The 22,983-nt window shown below is 36.7% G+C and overlaps 1 protein-coding gene across 5 annotated transcripts in view; it reads left to right on the plus strand.

The window, feature by feature from the left end:
* Positions 1-22,983, plus strand: part of Ppn (proteoglycan-like sulfated glycoprotein papilin) — a 113,592-nt gene that overhangs the window by 60,039 nt on the left and 30,570 nt on the right. For all 5 annotated transcript variants that reach the window (XM_076127031.1, XM_076127028.1, XM_076127030.1 and 2 more), the window contains exons 2-21: positions 9,608-9,686; positions 12,993-13,168; positions 13,478-13,621; positions 13,976-14,126; positions 14,449-14,569; positions 14,842-14,922; positions 15,012-15,181; positions 15,504-15,639; positions 16,054-16,276; positions 16,618-16,738; positions 17,221-17,400; positions 18,028-18,204; positions 19,041-19,226; positions 19,754-19,895; positions 20,375-20,454; positions 20,764-20,809; positions 21,162-21,206; positions 21,670-21,768; positions 21,934-22,038; positions 22,536-22,619. In XM_076127031.1, coding sequence (XP_075983146.1) covers positions 9,608-9,686; positions 12,993-13,168; positions 13,478-13,621; positions 13,976-14,126; positions 14,449-14,569; positions 14,842-14,922; positions 15,012-15,181; positions 15,504-15,639; positions 16,054-16,276; positions 16,618-16,738; positions 17,221-17,400; positions 18,028-18,204; positions 19,041-19,226; positions 19,754-19,895; positions 20,375-20,454; positions 20,764-20,809; positions 21,162-21,206; positions 21,670-21,768; positions 21,934-22,038; positions 22,536-22,619 — 2,546 coding nt within the window. The remainder of the gene's footprint in view (positions 1-9,607; positions 9,687-12,992; positions 13,169-13,477; positions 13,622-13,975; positions 14,127-14,448; positions 14,570-14,841; positions 14,923-15,011; positions 15,182-15,503; positions 15,640-16,053; positions 16,277-16,617; positions 16,739-17,220; positions 17,401-18,027; positions 18,205-19,040; positions 19,227-19,753; positions 19,896-20,374; positions 20,455-20,763; positions 20,810-21,161; positions 21,207-21,669; positions 21,769-21,933; positions 22,039-22,535; positions 22,620-22,983) is intronic.

A 22,983-nucleotide genomic window follows, 5' to 3' on the forward strand; every position in this document is an offset into this window, starting at 1 on the left:
TTATATATTATGAGAATGCTTAGATGTGCAAGTGATACCACCTTGTCTGATTTCTTTGAGATTAGCGTGACAATGTTTTGTTCAAAACAATTTTTGCTTTTGAAAGCCTTGTACATCCGATCCGAAGATTTCCCGTAGTAAAAAGTATCCTATGTGTTATAAGCTATCCATTATACAAATTTCAATAATAATCGTTCAGTAGGTTTTGCTTGAAAGAGTAATAAACATACAACGAAGAAACATTACAAAATTTATATTCTTGTGTCTTCTTTCGCTATATTATTCAAGTTAATCGTCGTAACAATGAACTCATCAATCCGTAAGCGATTTCGCGCGTGTATGACGCAGGCGTGAACACAAACTAACAAATAATCCGATTATTTCACTCCGTAATGTCAATTCAATTGGATGACATACAGTTTAAATAAGATTAATGATTTATCAACTGATGACTTGGCGTCTATTTGCCGGTTACGATTTGTAATACATTGCACGATTAACTTGGTAGCAGATAAAAAAATACACGTGTAATTCAGAGTTACATGCACATGCAATATACATGCTGTAACTTGACTGTGAGCTAGTATTTATTATGACATTTTAAAATTAAGTGCTATCTGATAAATAAAATGACAGAAAATGCATGAAAACAACTGTCAAAATGCTATCCGATAGGTAAGCTATCCGATAGATATTTAGAAGTAGTAAAACTGCTTTACTGATTTAGCAAGAGTTCTGATTCTTAAAAAAACATTACAATATGTTTTTTTTTTTAAATTAATGTTTCATGAGGTAATTCTTTCCAGCTGACTTTAGTAGTACGATTCGTAGATTTGTAACCGTTGAAAGTTAGATATCTTAAAAAGGAACTGAGTGATAGGAAACAGTGTGTAAATGATTGGGCGTAACATTAATATTGTAGACAAAGAAACGAGTAGGCGACATACGATATGTTTTGTATGCAACATCGATATTTTATTATTTAGTTGTAAGTCCTATTGTTTCAAATTCGTCGCTACAGTTAGTCAACACGTCTAGGTTTACCGTAGATATTAGGTTCATATGAAAAATATTCGTCAAGTATAATTATAATGGTTGATTAACAATCCTTGTGTAAGACCAAAGATCCTTAACTACTGCGTGTCAACTGAATAACAGTCAAAAATTACTCTACCTTAACATTTTTGATGAAATTATCCATTCAAATTGCCAAAAACAACTAAACTTAAGTTTTGAATGCATCCCTCAACCCTTCCAGAATCGTTTGACAAGATGCATAGAATAATTACTAAGAGTAATGAACTCTGGATTGGCTCTAAGCTTACCGCAAATATCCTGCTAAATAGACCGCGTTGTTATTCCGCTTAAGTCAAATATACTGCCGAACAAATGACGATTATGGAGATTAATATCAAAGGAATGCTTAGCGAAAGACATTAATAGCAATTGTTTCTATTAGGCCTGTATAACTACCTATAGTGTGTTTGTGTGTTTGTGTGTGTGTTTGTTCACAATTAGTCAATCGATGTCAACTGTAATATAATCAAGAGCGTTTAGTTTCTGAGGACGTTGACAGTTCGTTAGTCTCCACTCATGCAAAGTGGGTGATCGTACTACAAACTTTAAATATTAATTGGGACTTGACAACAGAACTTATAGCAGAAAAAACTTTTGAGATTTGCACGAGTAACGAAAGCCTTAGCTTCCTAAGGTGTAAATTTGCTAAGTTACGATGGGTAAAGTTTAAAGTGAACTCCGAGGAAAAATACTAAGACTGGTGCTTTTGTAAAATGTTACTAGTCACTCGATTTAAAGTGATGCATTAAATTAATTACATACAAGTAAAGTCAATCAGGTGTCACTTTAGTACAGTAAGCAGCAAAGATTAGATTTTCATTTTCAAGCAATCATAAGAAAAAAAGTTAACTTCACTATCAGCGCCATCTAAGACCGCAGCAAAAGAAAAAAGTCTAACATTTGAATATCAAACAGGCGATTATCGAACTGTTATTTTTAGCGCCGCGCATGCTAATGTTCGCGGTCGCAGACGCGTCGGCGTCGGCGCCGCGGGCGGTCGTCACTGAATGTCGGAAGCGCTTGCGCAACATCCACATTCGACATTATACTTTTTATCATAATCATTTACATACAACTTTTTTTCAGCTGTTGATTAATTTTTCGCGTTTAACCTGAACGCAAGCTATAGGTACAGTAATGCAGTGCTGAATATACCGGACATACTAAAGCTCTACCTATCCTGACAAAGTTTATATATGTCCAGAAGCTTTTCGATAACCAACCAAAATAAATACCAGCACTGAATCCATGATGACCATCACTAGACTGAACTAATACCCGAATACAAAAATATCATAATATCTGCGAAACTTGATAAAGCATTTGCAAAACCTTATAGAAACCTAATACCATCCTCATAAATACGTAACATAATTGCAACACCACGATAACATGTCCGCAAACAACATGTGTTATTGCTTTTATAACTCTATTCTACAATGCAACGTTCTAAGAACAAAGCTCCCGCATACTCATGGCCTCCTGGTACTTGCAGTGTAGCGCAAACGTTTGTCTGCCAGCCCGCAAGTTCGCCACTTCGCCCCACTATCAAACAATGGCTACCATAACAAATTAATATTCAAAAAGGATACAAACGTCGAAATTTATGATAGTTTATTATTAGGTGTAGTGTCATGGTGATATCATGGCGAAATTAATTATATGCACCTGTGGCGGCCTATGTTGCACGTACATGCAAATGTGGCTTAACGGTTATTTTATGGGAAGTCATGCGTGAGAATAATGGATTGTTTAAAACTTTATGCTCACCCAAACATTTTATAGTATTGCTCAATTTTCCTTTAGACAACAATTAGGTAAAGCTCTATCTTTGCAAAGTTCGGATCTTGTACTAAGATACGTATTATTCTAAACACGGTTTATTACATACATACAATAAATCACGCCTTTTTCCCACAGGGGTAGGGCAAAGACCAAAGAACGCCACGGTTAATTATAGTAAAGAAAAGGCTGCAATGTAGACATTGAGCAAAAAGTCAACATACAGTGCTTGCTTAGCTAGCTTTTTAACGAAACTAGACACTTTAAAGTGTAATTTAGCAGAATCTCCAAGATGTTTAAAACTTGCTATTCCAAGGAAATGTCAGTAACAACATTCACCACAAATAAACAAAGTTATGATTGAAGCATAGTCTATCGGCTTACAGCTAATTGTCAGGTTCCAACGGATGTCGCCATTACGTGGTGTTGGATGAACGGAACTTCATTGCCCGGCGCGAGGTTCATTATGAGCTGCGAGGAAGCGGTGTTGGGTGGCTGACATTCACCGATCTAGTATGAAGGATACGAAAGCTTAATTGATACAGTATTTAATGTTATATGAATACTGCTAGGTCTTTTATTTGTTGTTTATGTTTTGTAGTGTGAAAAAGAGTGAGAGCTCGAGCTTAGTTTTAGCCGAAACGTAAGAATGTTCATTTGGCTACCCATTCTTTTCGGTAAAGTTGTCGATCCCGTACACATTTTCATGTCTTTAGCTGCGTTACTTGTGTAATTACCGTAACAAACTTATTCTTTAGACCGTATATAAGGAAGTCAAAGACATAATGAATTACTGCAAAATAGAAAATGCAACAAAAATTTATCCATAACCACATTGTTGTGTTCTGTGATCGTCTTGTGTGAAGCGCAGTGAAGGAAACTCATAAAAGAGTCAAAGATGCGTAACGTCCGCTACAAGTTATACCTAAAGTCAATTCCAAAACTAATAACATTCCCTTCTTTCAAACCACATGTTCCGTGTTACATCAAACGAGGAAACGTCTAGGTACAAACTAATCAACGACGGACTGTCTCTGAAGCAATGCTTACAAGCTTACAAGCGACCCATTACGTAAGTTCCTACTAATATTATAAATGGGAAAGTTTGTGATGTCTGATATTCTTTCATGGAAAGATTTTGATGAAATTTGGCACACAGATCACTACATATTGTAAAATAAAGTCTGTTCGCGATACATTCAAAACCTACTGAGATGATTTTCTTCCGACTTTCACCAATAGATAGAGCAATTCCCGATGAAGGTGCAATTGTATAAATTGTTAAAGTTTTGTGTTAAACTAATCAGGCAAAGCCACTGAAAGTCGTAGTTTACAGTCCAATTCACAGTAGACTAACATAGAGTAGAATTTTTATTTCGGAAAATCTTTTCACGCGGATAAAGTCCCAGGCAAAAGCTAGTTTTCTATTCAATTGCTATACGCCACCGTTTGGCTCTCCCCCCGGTTTTCACATTACAATGTTTAACTTAAACACAGTAATGTACCTGTCGTAGGACAAGTGTGAATTTGCAAATGTGTGTTATTATTTGTGCAATAGTAGGAAATCACGCTGGTGCTTGCCGTTTGTGTTTAAGATTGTGAATTGTATGTATTTTAGTTCCTTTGCCTATATAATTTTTAAGTGAATGATTTTATAGGATTTTATTCTATTATACTTTAAGTATCTATGAGTTATAAAAAACCATAGATTTTCACTTCGGAGAAAAGTATTAGGTAACTTTCTCATTGGCACTAAAATTATTTTTTATGCCTTCATATCTTATTATTTTAGCATTAATAGGAATATTCTTGTCGATAAAATGTTCTCAAGTAACAATTATGTTTGAGTATTTTCTATGACAAACGTTTATAATTAACAGTTTTAACGATACTTAGTTTTCACTGCTGAATTAAAGATATTACAAATGTGCTCAAAACTACGTAACAGAGGTCATTGCCCTGTCTAGTAATCTCGTGGGTATATTGGCAAAGTTTCGCGGTTCTGTCAGCGGCACCCTTTGTACTTGCCTTCTGTTTACTTCCACTAATACATTGATGTTTCATTCCGTGAAATACTTCTCAGTAAGCCTTTGTAGTTAAGATGTTATAGGATTGATAGACAAGTGTTCAAAGAACTTTTTAGTATTCAGAAAGATGTAAGTATACTAAAAATATGATTTTTACACGTACGATATATATGAAACGTAAAAAATCCTAAAGTTTCGTAGTAGGCTTAAGTAAATAATAAATTCCCAGTGCAATTACCAAAATATATATGTTTAGCATGGTGAATTAGTAAAAGGCTATGCGACAAATATTTACCTTAAGGATTCTCATTGATTTCTATAACAAAAACAAATGCAAACGACTAGCAATTAAAGATTAAGCATAACTAATTATCTACTTCCGCAATATGCCTACCAAAATAAACAGACTCGAGAGTCTCTACTAGACAAAAAGATCGTATCTTATATTTAAATAATCATGAGCCGATAGCGATCACCTAATTAAATAGCTCATCAATTACAATGATCTAATCAATCTTGCACATGACTACCATCACAATTCATCGCGTCAGTGCACTTTGAGATTATCGTGTTGCAAAGTAGTCCCGAAATACATATTCGTACTACCTAGAGTACACAATTACTATGGTGACAGAACACTGAATAAACGTATACCCTATATGTTGAACGGCTTACCAGAGATCATTAGAAAAGAATAGAAATTGTGTATATTTAAGAACAAAATTATAAGAGAAGAACAAAAGAAATAATTTATTAAAATTCAGTAATATGTTTTGAGCACTTGCACTTTTTTCATTGAAATAATGTAATTAATTACAATTAACATATATTAATATTTTTTTTGATCCTACAGCCAAACTGCATCAGGAGTTTTGTGGGACATCTACTAAATAACTATTATAAAGATGTTTATAAAATAGATATTTATTAAATAAATAATAAATATCATCATCATTGGCCTGGAAACATCTATTGCAGATGATTAAGGTGGCGTCAGGTAGAGTTAGTAATAAATATACATGCATATTATATCCGGTGGCTGTCAAGAACATAATATAACTAACTAGTCTTAATAGAGTGTCGTTATACTCCATGATATGAATCACTGATGTAATTGTGCAGTCGAATCATATAGTAAGTGCGCATTTGCATCGTTATATTCAAATTCGACGACCACAAAGTTCAGCCTTGGTCCTAATTAGAGTCTAGACCATACATCTGCGGAAGTTCTATTTTTGAGGATAACCTTCGATTTGACAGAAGTTGTTGACGCTGACGGATATGACAGATACATATCGTTACATTTATAATTCCTACTATAATATTATGAATGGGAGAATTTGTAAGAGTGGTTGGATGTATGTTTTTATGTTACTCTTTCACGCAGAAACTACTGAAAGGATGTTTATGAAATTTAGTAAACACATAGTTCATAACCTACACTAACACATAGGATACTTTTAATACTTTTTTTTTCGCGGGTAATACCTAACATTTCATGGATAGTTCATTGCTGTTAAATGAAAAAGGCTTATTTTCATGGGGCCTTAGTTACAAAGGAACTTAAGGTTCTACATTTTAATATAGATCTCTCTAATTTAACTATTTATTCATCAACTAGCTGACCTGTGCGGCTCCGCTCGCGTGAATTTCGTACTGTTGCTTATTCGTTTAAGCACGCGAATTGCGAAGCACTCGATACACCTACACATAAAAATGCTAACAACTCTTTTGTCATCTAATGGTTATTTACGAAAGGGACCCGAAGGGCACACAATGTGACACAGGCTCAGGCAGGCCTGATTTCCTGTGGTTACCTTCTTTTCCGCTCTCGTCTGTATCCGTAGCAGTTTACAGTGTAAAATATAATACCTTATTATAGACTGACCATTGCTTACCCGTCTGGATTCAGAATATTATTATAGGTCCTATTTGCGCCGGAGCTCTTCAGACGCGTAATAATGTATACGTGCGATGATACGTCCGAAACCGCGTAACCATTGTATTTATACTTATATCATCCGTTGTTTATTTTATAACGTAATTATTTTTTATACTTATATCATCCGTTGTTTATTTTTTAAAACTTACCACATTAATTTGGTTATGTGATTCGAACAACAGCGCCATCTGTCAGTTGCGGCGAACAACGACAACAAACGAAATTACTCGGTTTGCCATCTAGGATATCCCGATCGCACCGGACCCACGTAAACCAACATTTTTGTGTAATATATCATACAACATTTATGTTTAAAAATCTTATAAATGTATAGCATGTTTCAAAGGTATTTTTTTTACAATAAAGCCATCAAAATAAATTAATTAGAAAAAACATGCTTTGTTGCGGTTTATAACGCCATCTATTGGTTGGTGCGAACAACAGGTATCGATACGGCAGGCGCCGCGTTCACTATGCGAATGTTGTGAAATGGGTTGTAACGCCATCTATGGTCTCTATAGGGAAACGCAGGTTCAAACAATTTCTACGTATTTTTTTCAATTTTCTAAAAATCTTTGAAATTGTATGCTATAAAAAGTATCCTATAAGTTGCTCCACTACTTATTCTATGCATATACCAAATTTCAGTGCATTCTATGCGGTACTTTTTACGTGATAGCGACACATACAGACGGAGGACAGACAGACAGACAGACAGACAGACAGACAGACAGACAGACAGACAGAAAAGAAAATTCTAAATTGCAGATTCGGTATCAGTATCCGTTACTAAACATCCCCCATTGGTTTTTTTTTAAATATATTCAATGTACAGAATTGACCTCTCTACAGATTTATTATAAGTATAGATTAACAATTGAATGCTTAACACTAAAACACGTAGGTCAGGCATTAGATAGTTTGTTAATTGAATGACGAAAATTACACAATTAATTGACTCTTATAAGAAAACAAAAATCATGAGTCTTTCTCTACAGTAAATATTTGTTATTATTTAGAGAGACTATTTCTTAATAGTAAATATTTGTAGTATAGAAATATAAAGATTAAACCGTAAGTTTTATAGCGGTAAGTATTTTACAATTCGTCCATTATGTAGTTATTTACCGTTAGATAACTTAAGTTATATTACTTAGCTGTCACCATTCGCCTCGACAATCGAACGCAACATAAAACTTAATTATGACCACCTCACGACTGATTATGACGGAATTAAAACGCAATGATGCGTTGTTACTTAGATTACTTGTGTTAATTAGAGTTAGAGAAGTGGTACTACAGTTTACTATGTACGATTCGATCTTGGTAAGGAAAATATGGGTATTTTCTAAGCAATGAATGTCGTGTCATATTGTTTGTTTTCTGTTGCAAAGTTTTATTGTTTTCAAAGACATAAGGTCATTGAGGTGTCCGATTTGGTATAATGTGAATGTTTACACGGAATTGCTAGCAATCTGGAGTATAACTTTATCTATATGAATATGATAATTCTCTAATATGATACCCAAACTTCACTTTTGGTTGGTTTCACTTTTGGTGTGATGATTTACTTTAGCGACTTATAATAAAAACAGTAAAATATAGTATCAAAAATCTTTTGTCACTTATCTTCTGCCAAATCGTATCGTTACCGTATCGTATAGTTTAAAAAACTCGTCAATAATAAAGTTAGTATCGAGTTGTGAACCAAACGCGCGTTGTTCATTCACGCAGTGTAATTAACTTTTAGCTTTCATTGGCTTTCATCGAGGACCGTCAGTACCCTGTCCCGTGGGACTCCGACGTTCCTTTACACGCGCGAGTCATAAAAGTAGAGCGGTTTTCATTGGCCTTTAATTAGTTTGTAGTGCTTTAAGACTTCATTAGAGTATTAATAACTTTTTAACTGTTTGTTTATCGTAATTAATTGCTAAGATATTAAAACTGGTAATGTTTTTGATCTTTTCAAGGGCCTTAATTGATTCTTAAATCAGCAATGATTTTTTCCCATGTCTGTTCAACGCCTGGGCAATAGTCTCCTTCTAAATAACAGAGGGGTTAAGCCTTGAGCCCACCACGCTGGCTAAGTGCGGTTTTGGGACTTTGCCCTCAAGAAATGTGTAAAACAACCTTTAGGAAAACATCGTGATGAAACTTTGTATGCCATAATTTGCTTTAGAAAAGTTACAGTAAGCGAGTGTTAATCCATCACTCGCATTCACTGGCAGTCTTCAATATCTCTAAGAACTCAACCTACACAAAATCCCAGAACAAAAAATCAAATTTCCCAAGAGGAAATAAGCATAAACTAAAATTTATGACGCAACACTTTACACCTTTAAAGTGACGATTGTAAAGAGCTATAGAACCTACAAAGGTTTAGTCGCCCACCTCTCATTCCTCGTGACGTAATAGAGATGTTATCACTCCGACAAGCTCTTCCCTGCTGGGTCCTTTATCACGAATGTTATCGACATACAATGATGTATATACTTTTATTTACACGCCATTATAACCAGTAATTGGACTCTCTGGATGTATTAGATGTTATAACACGATATTATTTTCCTTTTATTGCCTTAGAATTTATGTTTTTTAAATGATAAGGTCCTCGCCCCTCGGATTGGTTTTGTTTATGGCCAGTGTTCTTTATGGCGATGACTTAAGTAGCATTTCCTAAATCCATACCCAAAAAGGTAGTAAAGATGAGATATTTATATTGTACAAGATTATGGATTTATAAGTTCTTATACTTATAAGTGTTTTGTAATTGTTTCAGATCGCTGCTAGTGGCAGCCATCTTCTTAAGTAATTGTATAACATGGACGGCTTCAAGGCATCATTACTACACACATAATGTAAGTACAACTTGACTTTAAATTCAATCATATAAATAAGTTATAAGTTTAAATTACTTTTATTTAAATCCTCAGAATTATAAGGCATGCATTTTTAGAAGATGATAAAAGGTTTACGAACACACTCAGTAGTCCTGGACTTAACCTCTTAAACAAAATTTCAAGAAATTAGCGCTTTCCATTTACAATATCACACAAACTTTCCATATTTAAAAACATTTCCCGCACTTAGAAGTTTTTGTGTCGCGGGGACTTTTACAAACATACAAACAAACACAAAGTACAACCAGGCCCGAAACAGCTATTTGTGGATCGCACAAATAATTGTCCCTGTGATAATCTAACCTACAACCTCCCGACACAATGGTAGCGGCGTGGTGACCTTAACCACTGCGCCACGGAGATTATAGATCACACACATACAGTAACTACAGAAATATCCACCCGAGATCAGTATCCTAATAAAACAGAAAGTAAACGTGCGTAACAATAAGTGTCATAACTTCGGGACATCGGCAGGCCTTGACACTGATATTGACCGAGCGATCAACTTTATGTGCTCACGAGCGCCTCGACGCCACTGAGTCAGTATGTTTCAATCAACACTCTGTCATCGTGTTAAGAATAGACTGGGGTTTTAGATTCAATGAATGTTTAGCTTGCTTTTGGGTGTTTTGATTTTGGGTTTCTTAGAACATTTACTTGCAACATTGGTTAGTGATTTAAATAGCAGACTAATCCGGAAGATATGAAATCGATCTCTCTATCTAGCTTCTGAGCGGTCCAAAAAAGGGGGACTTCCTACCATCAGCTGTCGATAATGTTGTATGGAATTGTGAACAGCGCCTCTAGTGGGCGCACAAAAAACAGCTATTAGTTGTATATTTAAAATGTCAAACTCTATCTCTCTTTCTCTCTGAATTAGTTAACAAGCCTTTGACAAAGCCCTTTAAAATATATCGCAAAACACTTAAAACTCCTATCTGCCATGCTAGTTGAAGTTCGGGACATGCGTCTACATGAATCGAACTAGCCTAAACTGCCTGAAATCTGAACTCATAAAATATTGCTTTTTCCATGCTCCAATTTATAATATCCAAGATTGACGAGCTAAATAGATTCGCCATATTCAACCGCAGTAAAATATAATTTTGGCAATTTGTTAAGTGGTTATGTTAGCAACTGATATAGATTTATAGTGACTTATATTGCTGTGCTGATAGATACAGCGGGTGTCTGTCAGCTGAAGTCTGTAGTGATCTAAACGATGAACGATTGATGAGCCAGATGGCTTGCAGACATTGAATTAGTAGTACAATTGGGGAGTTTATAATATAATAAAAATCTATCTACAATTCAGTGAAGAAGCTCGTTACTTCTCGTGAGCAAAAAATGATTTAGGTTAGCTGGGATTAAAAAAGAAAAAGAAATGGAAAAATATAAAAATCACTCTAGCTGCCAGTAATAAGTTTATAAAAAATAATATATTACAATTTCAGCAAAATTATACGACCTCTTTTTATTTTGTTTTTATTGTTCTAATTTAAAATTGAATTCTTTTTTCTACAGATCTTCTTTTGTTTTAATATTTTGTCATTTGTTTTTATTTTACTTGTTATTCTAGATTTTTTGTCACTCCTATTTATGTAATTCATACTAGATTGAGCAATTCATATGCATTTAAACAACGCTAATTCATCTGGTAAATATCGGAAAAGTATTTTATGAATACAATATTTTCAATATGGATAAAATTGTGTTTGTACATTTGAAGATTCCGATCAGCGTGAGATCATGTGAGCAGACTTGTTTCATTATATTCGTGTTAGTAGTTTAGGGCTGACACGAACTTCACTCCCCTTTATACAAATTTCCACCAGCATCGCGTTACAGTACAACTCCACCAATATTTTTTGTATTAAATAACCAAATCAATGTCTAAGCATCATCCCTTAATAATTACTTTCAAAACATTTTTCTTCAGGTAGCAAATATAACAACAAAAAATACTAGAATATCAAGTTCTGAATATGAACCTACACGATCCTAACTATCTATTTACTTTCTATTTGTTCAAACAATTTGAATTACATTGATACAATTTTTTACACAAGCTTAATACATTGGCAACCCTATCTTAAACTAATAGTAAGACATGTAAAAAGTCATAAATCTAATCAGGGCTGGCGCCTATTGATGAGTGCGCGCGCCGCTGCTCTCCGCTCTGTAGTAACAAACATATCTTAGAAACTAAGTACTTAATATTATTACGGGAATGTGTAGCCCCTTAATTATTGTAATTTCGTCAAAATCAAATCGTTCAATCTTTTTCATAGTCGTTACAATTACTGAATCTACTACTAGGTCGAAAAGTGTAGAGCTTTATGAGAGGAGCTTGATTGGAATTTAAAAGTATTTGACATAAGCTTCAATCTGATTCAATCGAATTCGAATTCGATTCCGTCAGGAGCAAAGGAAGAATATGTGGAAAAGTATTCAAACTCTTCCGGAAGTCCACGAGCTTTACTCTCACTAGGTAAAATAAATTTCCAAATTCTTAACTACTCTTAACTTGTACTTATAGTTACAATTGCATGAAAAAAAGGACTTTTGAATATCAAATATTACAGTTGGTTAAGTCAAAGGCAATCCCTCGAATAATACATACAGCGCAAGGCATGAACATTACATCACAGCCATCAGTAATGTTTAACAGGTTGTTTATGGTCATAACATTCAATACGAACGTCTCTAAGACGGGATGATGCGCGTTTTGTAGAAGATGCTTCATACACCGCGGTTGTACAAGCGCTACGGGCGGTCTGTACGTTTTTATGAACCCACCGTGCATCGCTGTACGTCATTTAAAAAGTACCTTAGTCTGCCTGACATTTTGGGTTACTCGTATCCACCGTGGTTTCAAGCTGACTACAAAATACTCATACAACTATGGCTAACGACAAATGTTAATTGTATGCGGAGGTTATACCTCATATTTCTAAGTAGCACGATTCTCTACAGTCGGTACAACAATAAAAGGTCGGTAGAGTATCGAAAGTTTGATTTAAAATGTACTGCTAAATACTTCTAATGGTACCCGTTAGAGGCGCTGATCACACTGTCATACAAAATTTTTCGATAGCTAGCCGGTCGTCAAAAGTCGATAGTGATATCAAGTGAACGATGGCAAAATGTGCAATAGCATTGTAATTAATGAACAACATTTTCGGTATGAACATTATCAGTCATGAAAAAGACTTGTGCCATTTTTATTTTGTACCTATTTATTATTTTACTTGTTTCCAGGTAAACGGTCACCGCACTAGACACAGGCGACAAGGCGCGGGACTGTATCTGCCATCGTCATACATCATCCCCGGGGGAGAGGGCGCGGGCTGGGGCAAGTGGGGGGACGTCTCACCATGCTCCAGGACCTGTGGTGGAGGAGTCGCCAGCCGGAAGAGGATATGTCTGCAATTTGGGTGAGCTTTCGTCAACAGTCATTAAAAATATATATAAATATGGACGTTTTTCTCATTCTTGAAGAATATACTTTTACGACTCGTCGCATGAACTAAGGTGTCAGATAAAGCTTTATGCATACGAAGTACTGTACGTTCCCTTTACTTATTTTGCCTTATCCATATACATCTATGTATACTGCAAAACATGATTTATAAAAAGTTAATGTTTTGTGTCTAGATTTTAACGGACTTTAAACAAAAAGTATGAGTTATTGCAACTGGTATTTCCGTCAACTTATATAACCAATATTCTATATACGTTTGCAGGCCAGACGGGCAGCCACAATGCACAGGAGGAGACACGATGTATTTCTCTTGTCAGACCCAGGACTGTCCGCCGGACTCACCTGACTTCAGGGCGGAGCAGTGCGCTGCGTTCAACGACAAGGAGTTCAGGGGATACAAATACAAGTACGTATACAAGTATTTAATTAGCAAAGGTTAGTATAAGATGTACAGAAGAGGCAGAAGAAAAAGTCCAGTTCTTTTGGATCCCAGAGCCTTTTCGTTTATTCCCCAAATGGTCAGCGATTGGGGTGGTTTTTTAGTAAACCCGCCAACATTTCACCTCCTAAGAAGACCGGGTATCCGAAAAGATTTCCACATCAAAAAAGAGTATGTGCAAAATTAGCTACTCAGGGAAATTACCAAGAGGCAAAATTTCATAAACACTAACTATTCTAGTTTCGTAGCTTTAACTATGGTGACTTGACTGAATCTTGCCTATAGTTGTAACACAGATTTATTTATTTATTTATTCCATAGATGGATACCTTTCCTGAAGGGTCAGAACCCGTGCGAGCTGAACTGCATGCCGCAAGGAGAGCGCTTCTACTACAGACACAAAGCGAAGGTCATCGACGGCACCAGGTGTAACGAAGACTCGTTTGATGTCTGCGTCAATGGCGCCTGTGAGGTACATACTTTACTTTAATTTAATCATAAAAGTTCCACTATTTATTCCCAAGGAGGGTTCACGTCCTGCAGGCGGCTGGTTGTAAAACCATCAGTGAAATCCATAGATAGGTTTTTGTGATTTAATACTGACTTACTACTTCTACCCAAACTGGTAAGCTAATTATTTATTAGGGGTGCTAATGCAATCAACCCAAATTATTTTAATAGCCGTTTAAGCACTGCTGTGTCAGATTGTTAATTAAAATCAAGATTCATTTGGTTAACTTCATGTAATAATAGATAGTTATAATAGTTAATAAGTTATTTTGTTTCCACGACAGCGTGTCGGATGCGACATGATGCTCGGCTCGAACGCTCGGGAGGACAAGTGCCTGGAGTGCCGCGGCACGGGCGAGTCCTGCCACACTTTCTCCGGCCTCTACACAACACAACATCAGAAAGGTAAACATAGGCACTAATTGTAGTAGGTTCTTTTATTACTTCTTTCTAGTAGAAGTACTATTAATATCTACACAAAATCATTAAAGTGAGCTGATTTAATTTTTTAATTGGCTTTCACCGTGCCTTCTCATACCATGTCGTTTAAAAAAATACTGCTTATGGTCCACTTGTGTGAAAATTGCTCTTAACAAAGTGTGACATGTTGAATAACTATGAACATTATGAGTGTGTTATTCTGTTCCTAATTTTATTTATTTATCTTTTTCACTAAGGTTACAACGACATTTTCCTGATACCGGCGGGATCTACATCGATCGTCATTGAAGAAATAAAAGATTCACCAAATTATTTAGGTAAGAATACAAACAACTTTACTAAAATAATATCTTCTCCTCACATCATTTTAAACGAAAAATGTAAATCAATATTATTTCACTTCTAGTACTACGAGGTCAGAACGGATACTACCTGAACGGTGACTATCACATCAACTTCCCTCAAACACTGACCATCGCGGGTGCTCTGTGGACGTACGAACGAAGTCAGCTTGGATTTGCTGCACCTGACAAACTTAGATGTTTAGGACCTATTCAAGAAGATCTCTATCTCTCCGTAAGTTAATGCTTTTGACATCGTCATACAATGTTATAAGGACTAGCTTATCCTTTCGACTGGCGCTTTTCCTTTGTCTGGCACCACTAGCGAGATTTTCCAGGACTTTTCTGTCGGATGACATCAGATTTCCTTGCTCGGAAAGATATCCCAGAGCGAAAACTTTCCTCTAAGTCAAGTTTTTTCAAAATCGATCCTGTAGTTATTCCGCAAAATAGTAACAAACATCCATCCACCTCATGTTTCTATTTTATCATAATAAAGTATAATTATTTTTGCCTCAAAAATGTAGATATCTAACTTTAACTATGTAATCTTGCAGGTACTTTTCCAAGGCGAGAATGTAGGTATTCAGTACGAGTACAGCGTGCCGAAGAAGAACGCCCACCCCCCGACCACGGAACATTACAGCTGGGGTCACGATGACTTCACACCTTGCAGCGCTTCGTGCGGTGGAGGTATGACTTGACAACTATATTAATAGGGTATTTTATTACCACTAATTTCAGCAACTCTTTGTAAAACGATTATTTTTGTTGAGCTTCGTGGCAATCCTGACTTTATGCCTAATCCCGCCAATAACACGGTATAACAAATGAATTTATTTGAATCTTTTAAATTCGTGTTTTCTCGATGCTAAGCAACCATGTTTAAAGTCCATAAAACGTATATAAAGTATAGTATTTTGGTCGGAGTCAAATTAATGTTTATGTGTTCAACTATTTATCTTAATATTGTAAGGGTCAAGGCTCAATTTATTCAAGTTTATTTATTTATACAAATAATATCGCGTACAAATATTGCGAATAATTTAATTAAAAGCTAGCAAATGAAACCAAAAACTAAAATGTAAAATGATTTATTATGTACAGGTACGCAGACACGCAACGTGACATGTCGGTCTACTGAGACTCTAGGAGCAGTTGACGAGAGTCTGTGTAACGATGGACTAAAGCCTGACACCAACCAGACGTGCAACGATGACCCTTGTCCACCGGAGTGGATCGAGACTCCCTGGAGCGAGTGCTCTAAACGTTGTGGCAACGAAGGCCTCCAGCAACGAGAAGTCACCTGCCAGAGGATCATTGCTAACGGGTAAGTGTCTGAACAGAGCACCGATCTCCTCATGTCATTTGAGTAACTCACATTACAGTTACTCCCAGTTTCTGAGGTATATTTAGCAGTAGTTTATCTATTCAATAGCGTTTAAACTCATATAAAAATGACAGTTTGAACAGATAAACTACCGCTAAATGTGCCTCAGAAACCGGGCATTAGTCTTGATGAAGATATGCCATAACTTCATTCCATCTGAATTAAGTTATTTGCGACCTATCCAGAACTGGTAAAACCTGGCCGAAGTCTCTCAGATAGGTAGCTATTCTTCATAAACTTTTTATAAAATCACTTTAAAACTTGATTTATGTTGTCTCCAGGGTGGCATCGCTAGTGGCTGACAAGGAGTGCACAGACTTGTACGGACCGAAACCTAAGCCGTTCCAAGAATGCAATAGAGACGTCGAATGTCCCACGTGGTTCGTCGGCAACTGGTCTAAAGTAATTCATATTATTTTTTATTACTGTTTTTTATGATTTAGTAGCTGCCCAGAGCGACTCCTTGGTACAATTTTATCGCATTCCAGAGAGAATTAGAATCCCGTCGATCCCATACAACCCTTGTCTAGACAATACTAACACATAACAAAAATAAATTAAAACCACTTTTGTCCCATTGTTGAGCAAGGATCTCCTCCCGTAATGACTAAGGGTTTAGGCCTTGAGTTCACCACGTTGGCCAAGTGCAGGTTGACTTTGCATGACTTCAAAAACTGTTCTAAAGAACTCACGGGCATGCAAGGTTACATCACGATTTAACCCTTACCGTTGGATCAAGTGATATTATTTCTAATACACACATTGTCATAACTTCGAGAAGTCGTCAGTATATTGCCTCGGGTTCGAGCCATCGACAACTTTCTCTAAACTGCAGTGACTCTATTTTATCTGCTATATTTCTAACCAATATACGATATCCTCAGTGCGACAAGCTGTGTGACGAAGGCAAGCAAAGAAGGCTGGTGGTGTGTCACCAGCACATCGACGGTAAAGTGAAGACCTTCGACGACCACGAGTGTGAGGGCGAGAAGCCCGCCACCGAGCAACCGTGCCTGCTGTCTGTCTGCGTCGGAGTCGACTGGGTCACTACTGAGTGGTCTGGGGTGAGGATACTTGATACATCGTTATAATAGATAAGAATTAGGTTATAATTGTGAATAATAATATGTATTTAACTATTAGTTGCTTTCGGCGCAAGACTGAAAACGTAATTATTCAATGAATAAAAATGTATTGATTACTTAAACATGTATTATGTATGCCATTCGTAAAAGCTATTTGTAGTGTTATAATAGTATATATGGATAATACACGATTAAAAAACTGCCACTGACAAGTTGTAATTTTAAATCACAGTGAACTCACTGTGGTTTAATAAATAAAGGTATAAAATAAGATAAACAAGATAATCATAAAAATCTGATGCAAAACAAATTATTACACTTATTTATTAACATAGTGGTATGTAGCTGTATCCATCTAGTCCATTGCAGTTAAATTTGCATACCTATACAAATATATTCTTTTGATCTTTAGGGGGCTCAATAGAAGAGCTTAAGTTCAAGAGTTAAAGTATGTGGGGTCGCCACCCCTGTCTCGCTGATACGACCCCTTTATCCCAAATGGCGGCCGCAAGTTAAAACCTAAAAATATAACATTCCAATGGACTAATTCTACATGAAATCCTTTGGTATAAAATCAAAAATAAAACCTTTATGTTTCCATTGCAGTGTGACACGTGTGTATCAACGGTGCGGACTAGAATGGCGTTCTGTGTGTCTCGAGACCGTGAGGTGTACAACGACTCCATGTGTTCGTACCACAAGACGCCCGTGCTGCAGGAGCCCTGCGACCCCGCCACGCTGCCGCCCTGCGAGGTGCAGTGGTACGCCACGCAGTGGAGCAAGGTAACGCCACACCTACTACAGTTTGAAGTTATGTAGTCCAACAACTATGAGATAAACGATTCTAAACTCTCGCGACTTGTACGCATAGTAGTCTTAAAGTAGTCCGCTTACGCGTTTAACTATTTCGAAGCGTGATGCTCGAAAACTGATGAGGATTTCGATAAAGTGTGTATAACAAAAGTTGTAGACAATTTTATCATCTTTCATTATGAAGACACTTTTTCTCTACAATGAACCGTTTTAAAGATATTAGTGAAAAACTAAAAAATGGTAACTTTATAACCGCCTCCCCCCACTCCGGTGCCCCCCCTAGAGGCGGGGATTTTTAGTACGTTTATTCTCTAAGCATCCTGGACCATTTTCTGAAGAAATTGCTTACAACCAATCTTACCGAGGGGTATCGTGTTAATACCCAGGCGTCTGGGCTGTCGAGGTCCGATAAGCAGTCTCCCCATGTAAAATACTAGTATTCAGCTGCATCCAGCAAGACTGGAAGCCGACTCCAACATATGCTATGTCGGAAATAGATTACGTAACGTTTTGGACCATAGGTCTAGCAAGTAGGCGTATTTGTTGCTTTTTTTTCTGTTATATCTATTTGGCTTAATCACAAAATATAATTTCCCTAACGAGGAATTGACATAGGTCGATTTTCGCTGTGAGGCAGAAATCGTGCAACTTTCACTACAGTCACTTGAGGCGCCCACAATATAATATGCTTTATACATCGTAGATTTATAAAACTCATATAAACTACATCTTTAATAAAGTGGTAAGCATTTCATATGTACTTAATTGTTAAAGGCAAATGGTTGATAAATGTATGTATTGCACAGTGTTCGGTGGAGTGCGGCACGGGTGTGCAGACGAGGAAGGTGTTCTGCGGCTACTACGACGACAACACGGTGCGCGTGGTGGAGGACGAGAAGTGCGCCGCGCTGCCCAAGTACAACGACACCAAGCCCTGCACCGTGCCCCTCGACAAGTGCCCCGCGCAGTGGTATGCTGCTCCTTGGGGACCTGTGAGTTTACATACTTTCTTTTTTTAAAGACAACACCTCTAATTGCTGTAGTGTAGCGGGGACTTTTACAAACATACAATCAACGGAAACTTAGTGCAACCAAACGCGATACAAACTATTTGTGGATCGCACAAATATTTGTTCCGTGTGTGAATCTAACTTACGATCAATGGCGTGGTAACAACAACCACAACCACTGCGCCACGGAGGACTTCAAATAACGTTAAACATATGAAATACATGAATAGATGATGATGATTCTGATTTCTGGGATATTTAAGGACATAGCTGGTTACTTACAGTTACAAGTACTACGCACCTGACCGTCTTGCAAGACATTGCCAATGTGATCTATGTATGTTTTTCTAGAATGTCCTCTCCCGGCGTTTCCATTTGCGTCCCAACATACATTATATAAGTGATTATACATTTATTAATCTTACTTTTTATATTAATGAAGAAAAGTAGAAAACTAGAAGAAAAGCAAGAAAATAGAACTGAATAAATAATAATCATTACGTGTTCAGTGCTCGAAGGAGTGCGGTGGCGGGTCGCAGGAGCGTGTCGTGGCGTGCTTGCAGGGAACTAACAACTCCCTTGCTTGCGACCTGAACATCTCGCCGGAGACCACACAGGACTGCAACTTAGAACCTTGTCCCACAGCCGCAGGTAAATATTACACACACTTCAATTGTTACTAGAACTATCTAAGAGCTAGTGGCTATAGTAACAACAGCATTCTCATGTTAAGGCACGCTCGCCGATTTTGTTCAGAGATAGGTGATGGGTGATATACATACCGAGTTCGGAAGGCACGTTAAATGTGGGTCCCGGCTGTCCTTTTTAATGATCTTGGACAGTTGTTACCAGTGGTCAAAAGCTTGAAATTCTGACAAGCAGTCTTACCGAGGGATATCGTGTTGTAACTGGGTATTGGAGGTTCGATAGGCAGTCACTACTTATAAATTTAGCTGTAACCGTTAAAGCTGGAAGTCGACTCCAACATAAAAGAAAGGCTAGGCTGACGTATTCATTTGTAATTAGAACCCATGATACCACTTTTATCTCGACCCATTACATTTTGTATGGTCAGCAACAAAAATATGTTTAAAGTTATAAATGACATCAATTGTATGTTGTTGTTTCAGTGACGTTGCCAGATGACTACATTCCAGAATGCGAGGAGGATTACTACGAGGAGGTCGGCTCTGACCTCGACATTGACACGGTAAGTTTGCTACAAATTATATAAATTGCACTAGCTTGCCACCCGTGGCTTTGCCCACGTGGAATTTCATCCCCTGTATCATGTAAAACAGATAATTCTGACACACCTTACACAGCTGACGGTGACCTGTTTCATGCAATTTCTTTAATAAGAAAATACACATAATTGTTAATTATAATCTAGATATAATGTGGAAGCAAAAACTCTATACCAAGTTGTCAGACTGTACCGAAAAAAACAGAACATATTTTATTTCTTCTATGGTTTATAAATGCTACATGCGACTAACAATATCGTTTTTATTTTCAGGACAGAGGAGACATCCCTGTCGTTACCACGCCCAGTTCCGTTACAAGTAAGATATATTATTTATAATTATGTAATTGCTTCACAGATACATCAACTGATGTTCAATAATTCATAACAATTATATAAAAGTGAAAATATAACACTGACTGACAAGATGTGCCGACAATAATGATGTCACACGAAAAAAGGGGCGTTTGAACATGTTATTCTAAATGTGTATTTTAAAGATTAGAAAAGTGCTTTTACGTATAATTTTCTATATCAAAATGTAGTAATAATGTGTTTTTATATTAGCTATATCTAGGTTAATATTAAAACACAAGTTTAAAATTCTTATTATTGGTCTAACATTTTATTAGTGTCACATGAAAATTACAAGAACATTGTTTATTTTTTAGATACTACTTCACCGATTGACTTCGACTACACCGATGCAACAACAGGTAAGCACTTTATCTAATCTATCTAAAAAACAACTTCCGCACTAAAAATTACTATTGTGTCGCGGGGGCTTTTACAAACATACAAACAACGGACACAAAGTACAATGAGACCCGAAACAATAATTTGTGGATCGCACAAATAATTGTTCCGTGTCGGATTGTACCCACGATCCCACGGAATGGTAGTGGCGTGGCGTCCACCTTAAGCACTGCGCCACTGATTTGCATCCTAGGTCACAGGCAACGTAAACCATAAAATTGTCATCGCGTTTAAGACTCGTTAGCAATTTAGTATTATAGATCTCTCAATGTTACATATTCTCATCTTTCCTTCCAGTCCGAAAGTTTTAGTAATCCTAAACATCCAAATGGTCTCTTTAACCTCTTTCTTGAGAAACAATATGTGAAATTATACCAAACCCAAGTAAAATTAAAATATCTGTTTACTACTAATCTGTTTTAGACGACAGTGACTACACTACGACTGATGACTCGATAACCGCTGTAGATAACGTCACATTTACTGGATCTACCACTGACAGTAATGCTACAACCATTACAGGTGAGTTTTGTTTGCCTAACGTTTCAGATATACAAGATTATTGTGGCTTTGTGTTTTATAATATTCTAACAGTGTTTTCATTATACAGTCTTTTTAACCGACTTGAATAAAAGAGGTGGTTCTCAATTCGACTGTATTTTTGTACTGAAGGCTCTATTGTTTCAGACGCTACTACTGAGTCGATCACTACATCTAACGAGACGATCACCACGTCTAACGACACAAGTACTGCTGCTACCACTGACGACAATGCCACTATTAGTACCACAGGTGAGCCCTATTAGAATATACCGTAATCATATACATACATACGTAACACAATTTTCTAAAGTCTGATATTTAAAATGTACCTAAACATTAATTCCTACGACAGCCGCTAGAGGCGCTGATAAGATTTACATACAAGTTACTCGATGGGAAATCGCGCTACATAGGAGCGATTTTCTATTACTATCGTTTACCAAAAACCAGTAGCTTTTGTATAAAAATCTGATCAGCGACTCTAACGGGCGTCGTAGGAACTATTTTTGCAGTACATTTTAAATGTCAAACTCTTCACTCGATAGTACTTCGAGTAGAGAATCGCACTACAGTAATATGCTTCTCAAATAAACCTAATGGTTCAATTCTCTAATGTATGAGTTATATTGAGTACTTTTTAAATGTCAAACTCTTCACTCGAAATTACTTCAGGTAGAGAATCGAGCTACTGTGCATATTTGTCACTCTAATGTATGAGTTATATTGACGGTTGACTGTTATTTTAGTCGCTACAACTATCGACACGAGCGACGACAACGCCACTACGACTAACGATACAAGTACCACTCCTGTCACCGACGGTAGCACAGGTGAGTCATATTATTTCTATATTACTATCTTTTCTGAGATCTGTAACCCTATTCTATTGCTCTCTCCTTGCTATTAAAAATAAATAAAATAAATTTAGCCCATTAGTGTCTCACAGGGCTGGGCAGGGTATCCTTTCGTAATGAGGGAGAAGTTAGGCCTTGAGTCCATCACTCTGTCCAATTGCGGGTTGGGAGCTTTACATACCTCCAAGAACTGTTTGTGCATTCTCAGGCATGCCATGCATCACGATGTTTTCCTTTCCTCGGTCGTAGGATCAGAAAGAAGCGATTAAAATATTGAGACAAAACAACGCGAAATAAGACCTCACTTTATTAAGCGGTTATGTTTTAATTTTCGAGTGTA

The sequence above is a fragment of the Anticarsia gemmatalis genome, chromosome 19 (assembly GCF_050436995.1).
Source record: "Anticarsia gemmatalis isolate Benzon Research Colony breed Stoneville strain chromosome 19, ilAntGemm2 primary, whole genome shotgun sequence".
Classification (NCBI taxonomy): domain Eukaryota; kingdom Metazoa; phylum Arthropoda; class Insecta; order Lepidoptera; family Erebidae; genus Anticarsia; species Anticarsia gemmatalis.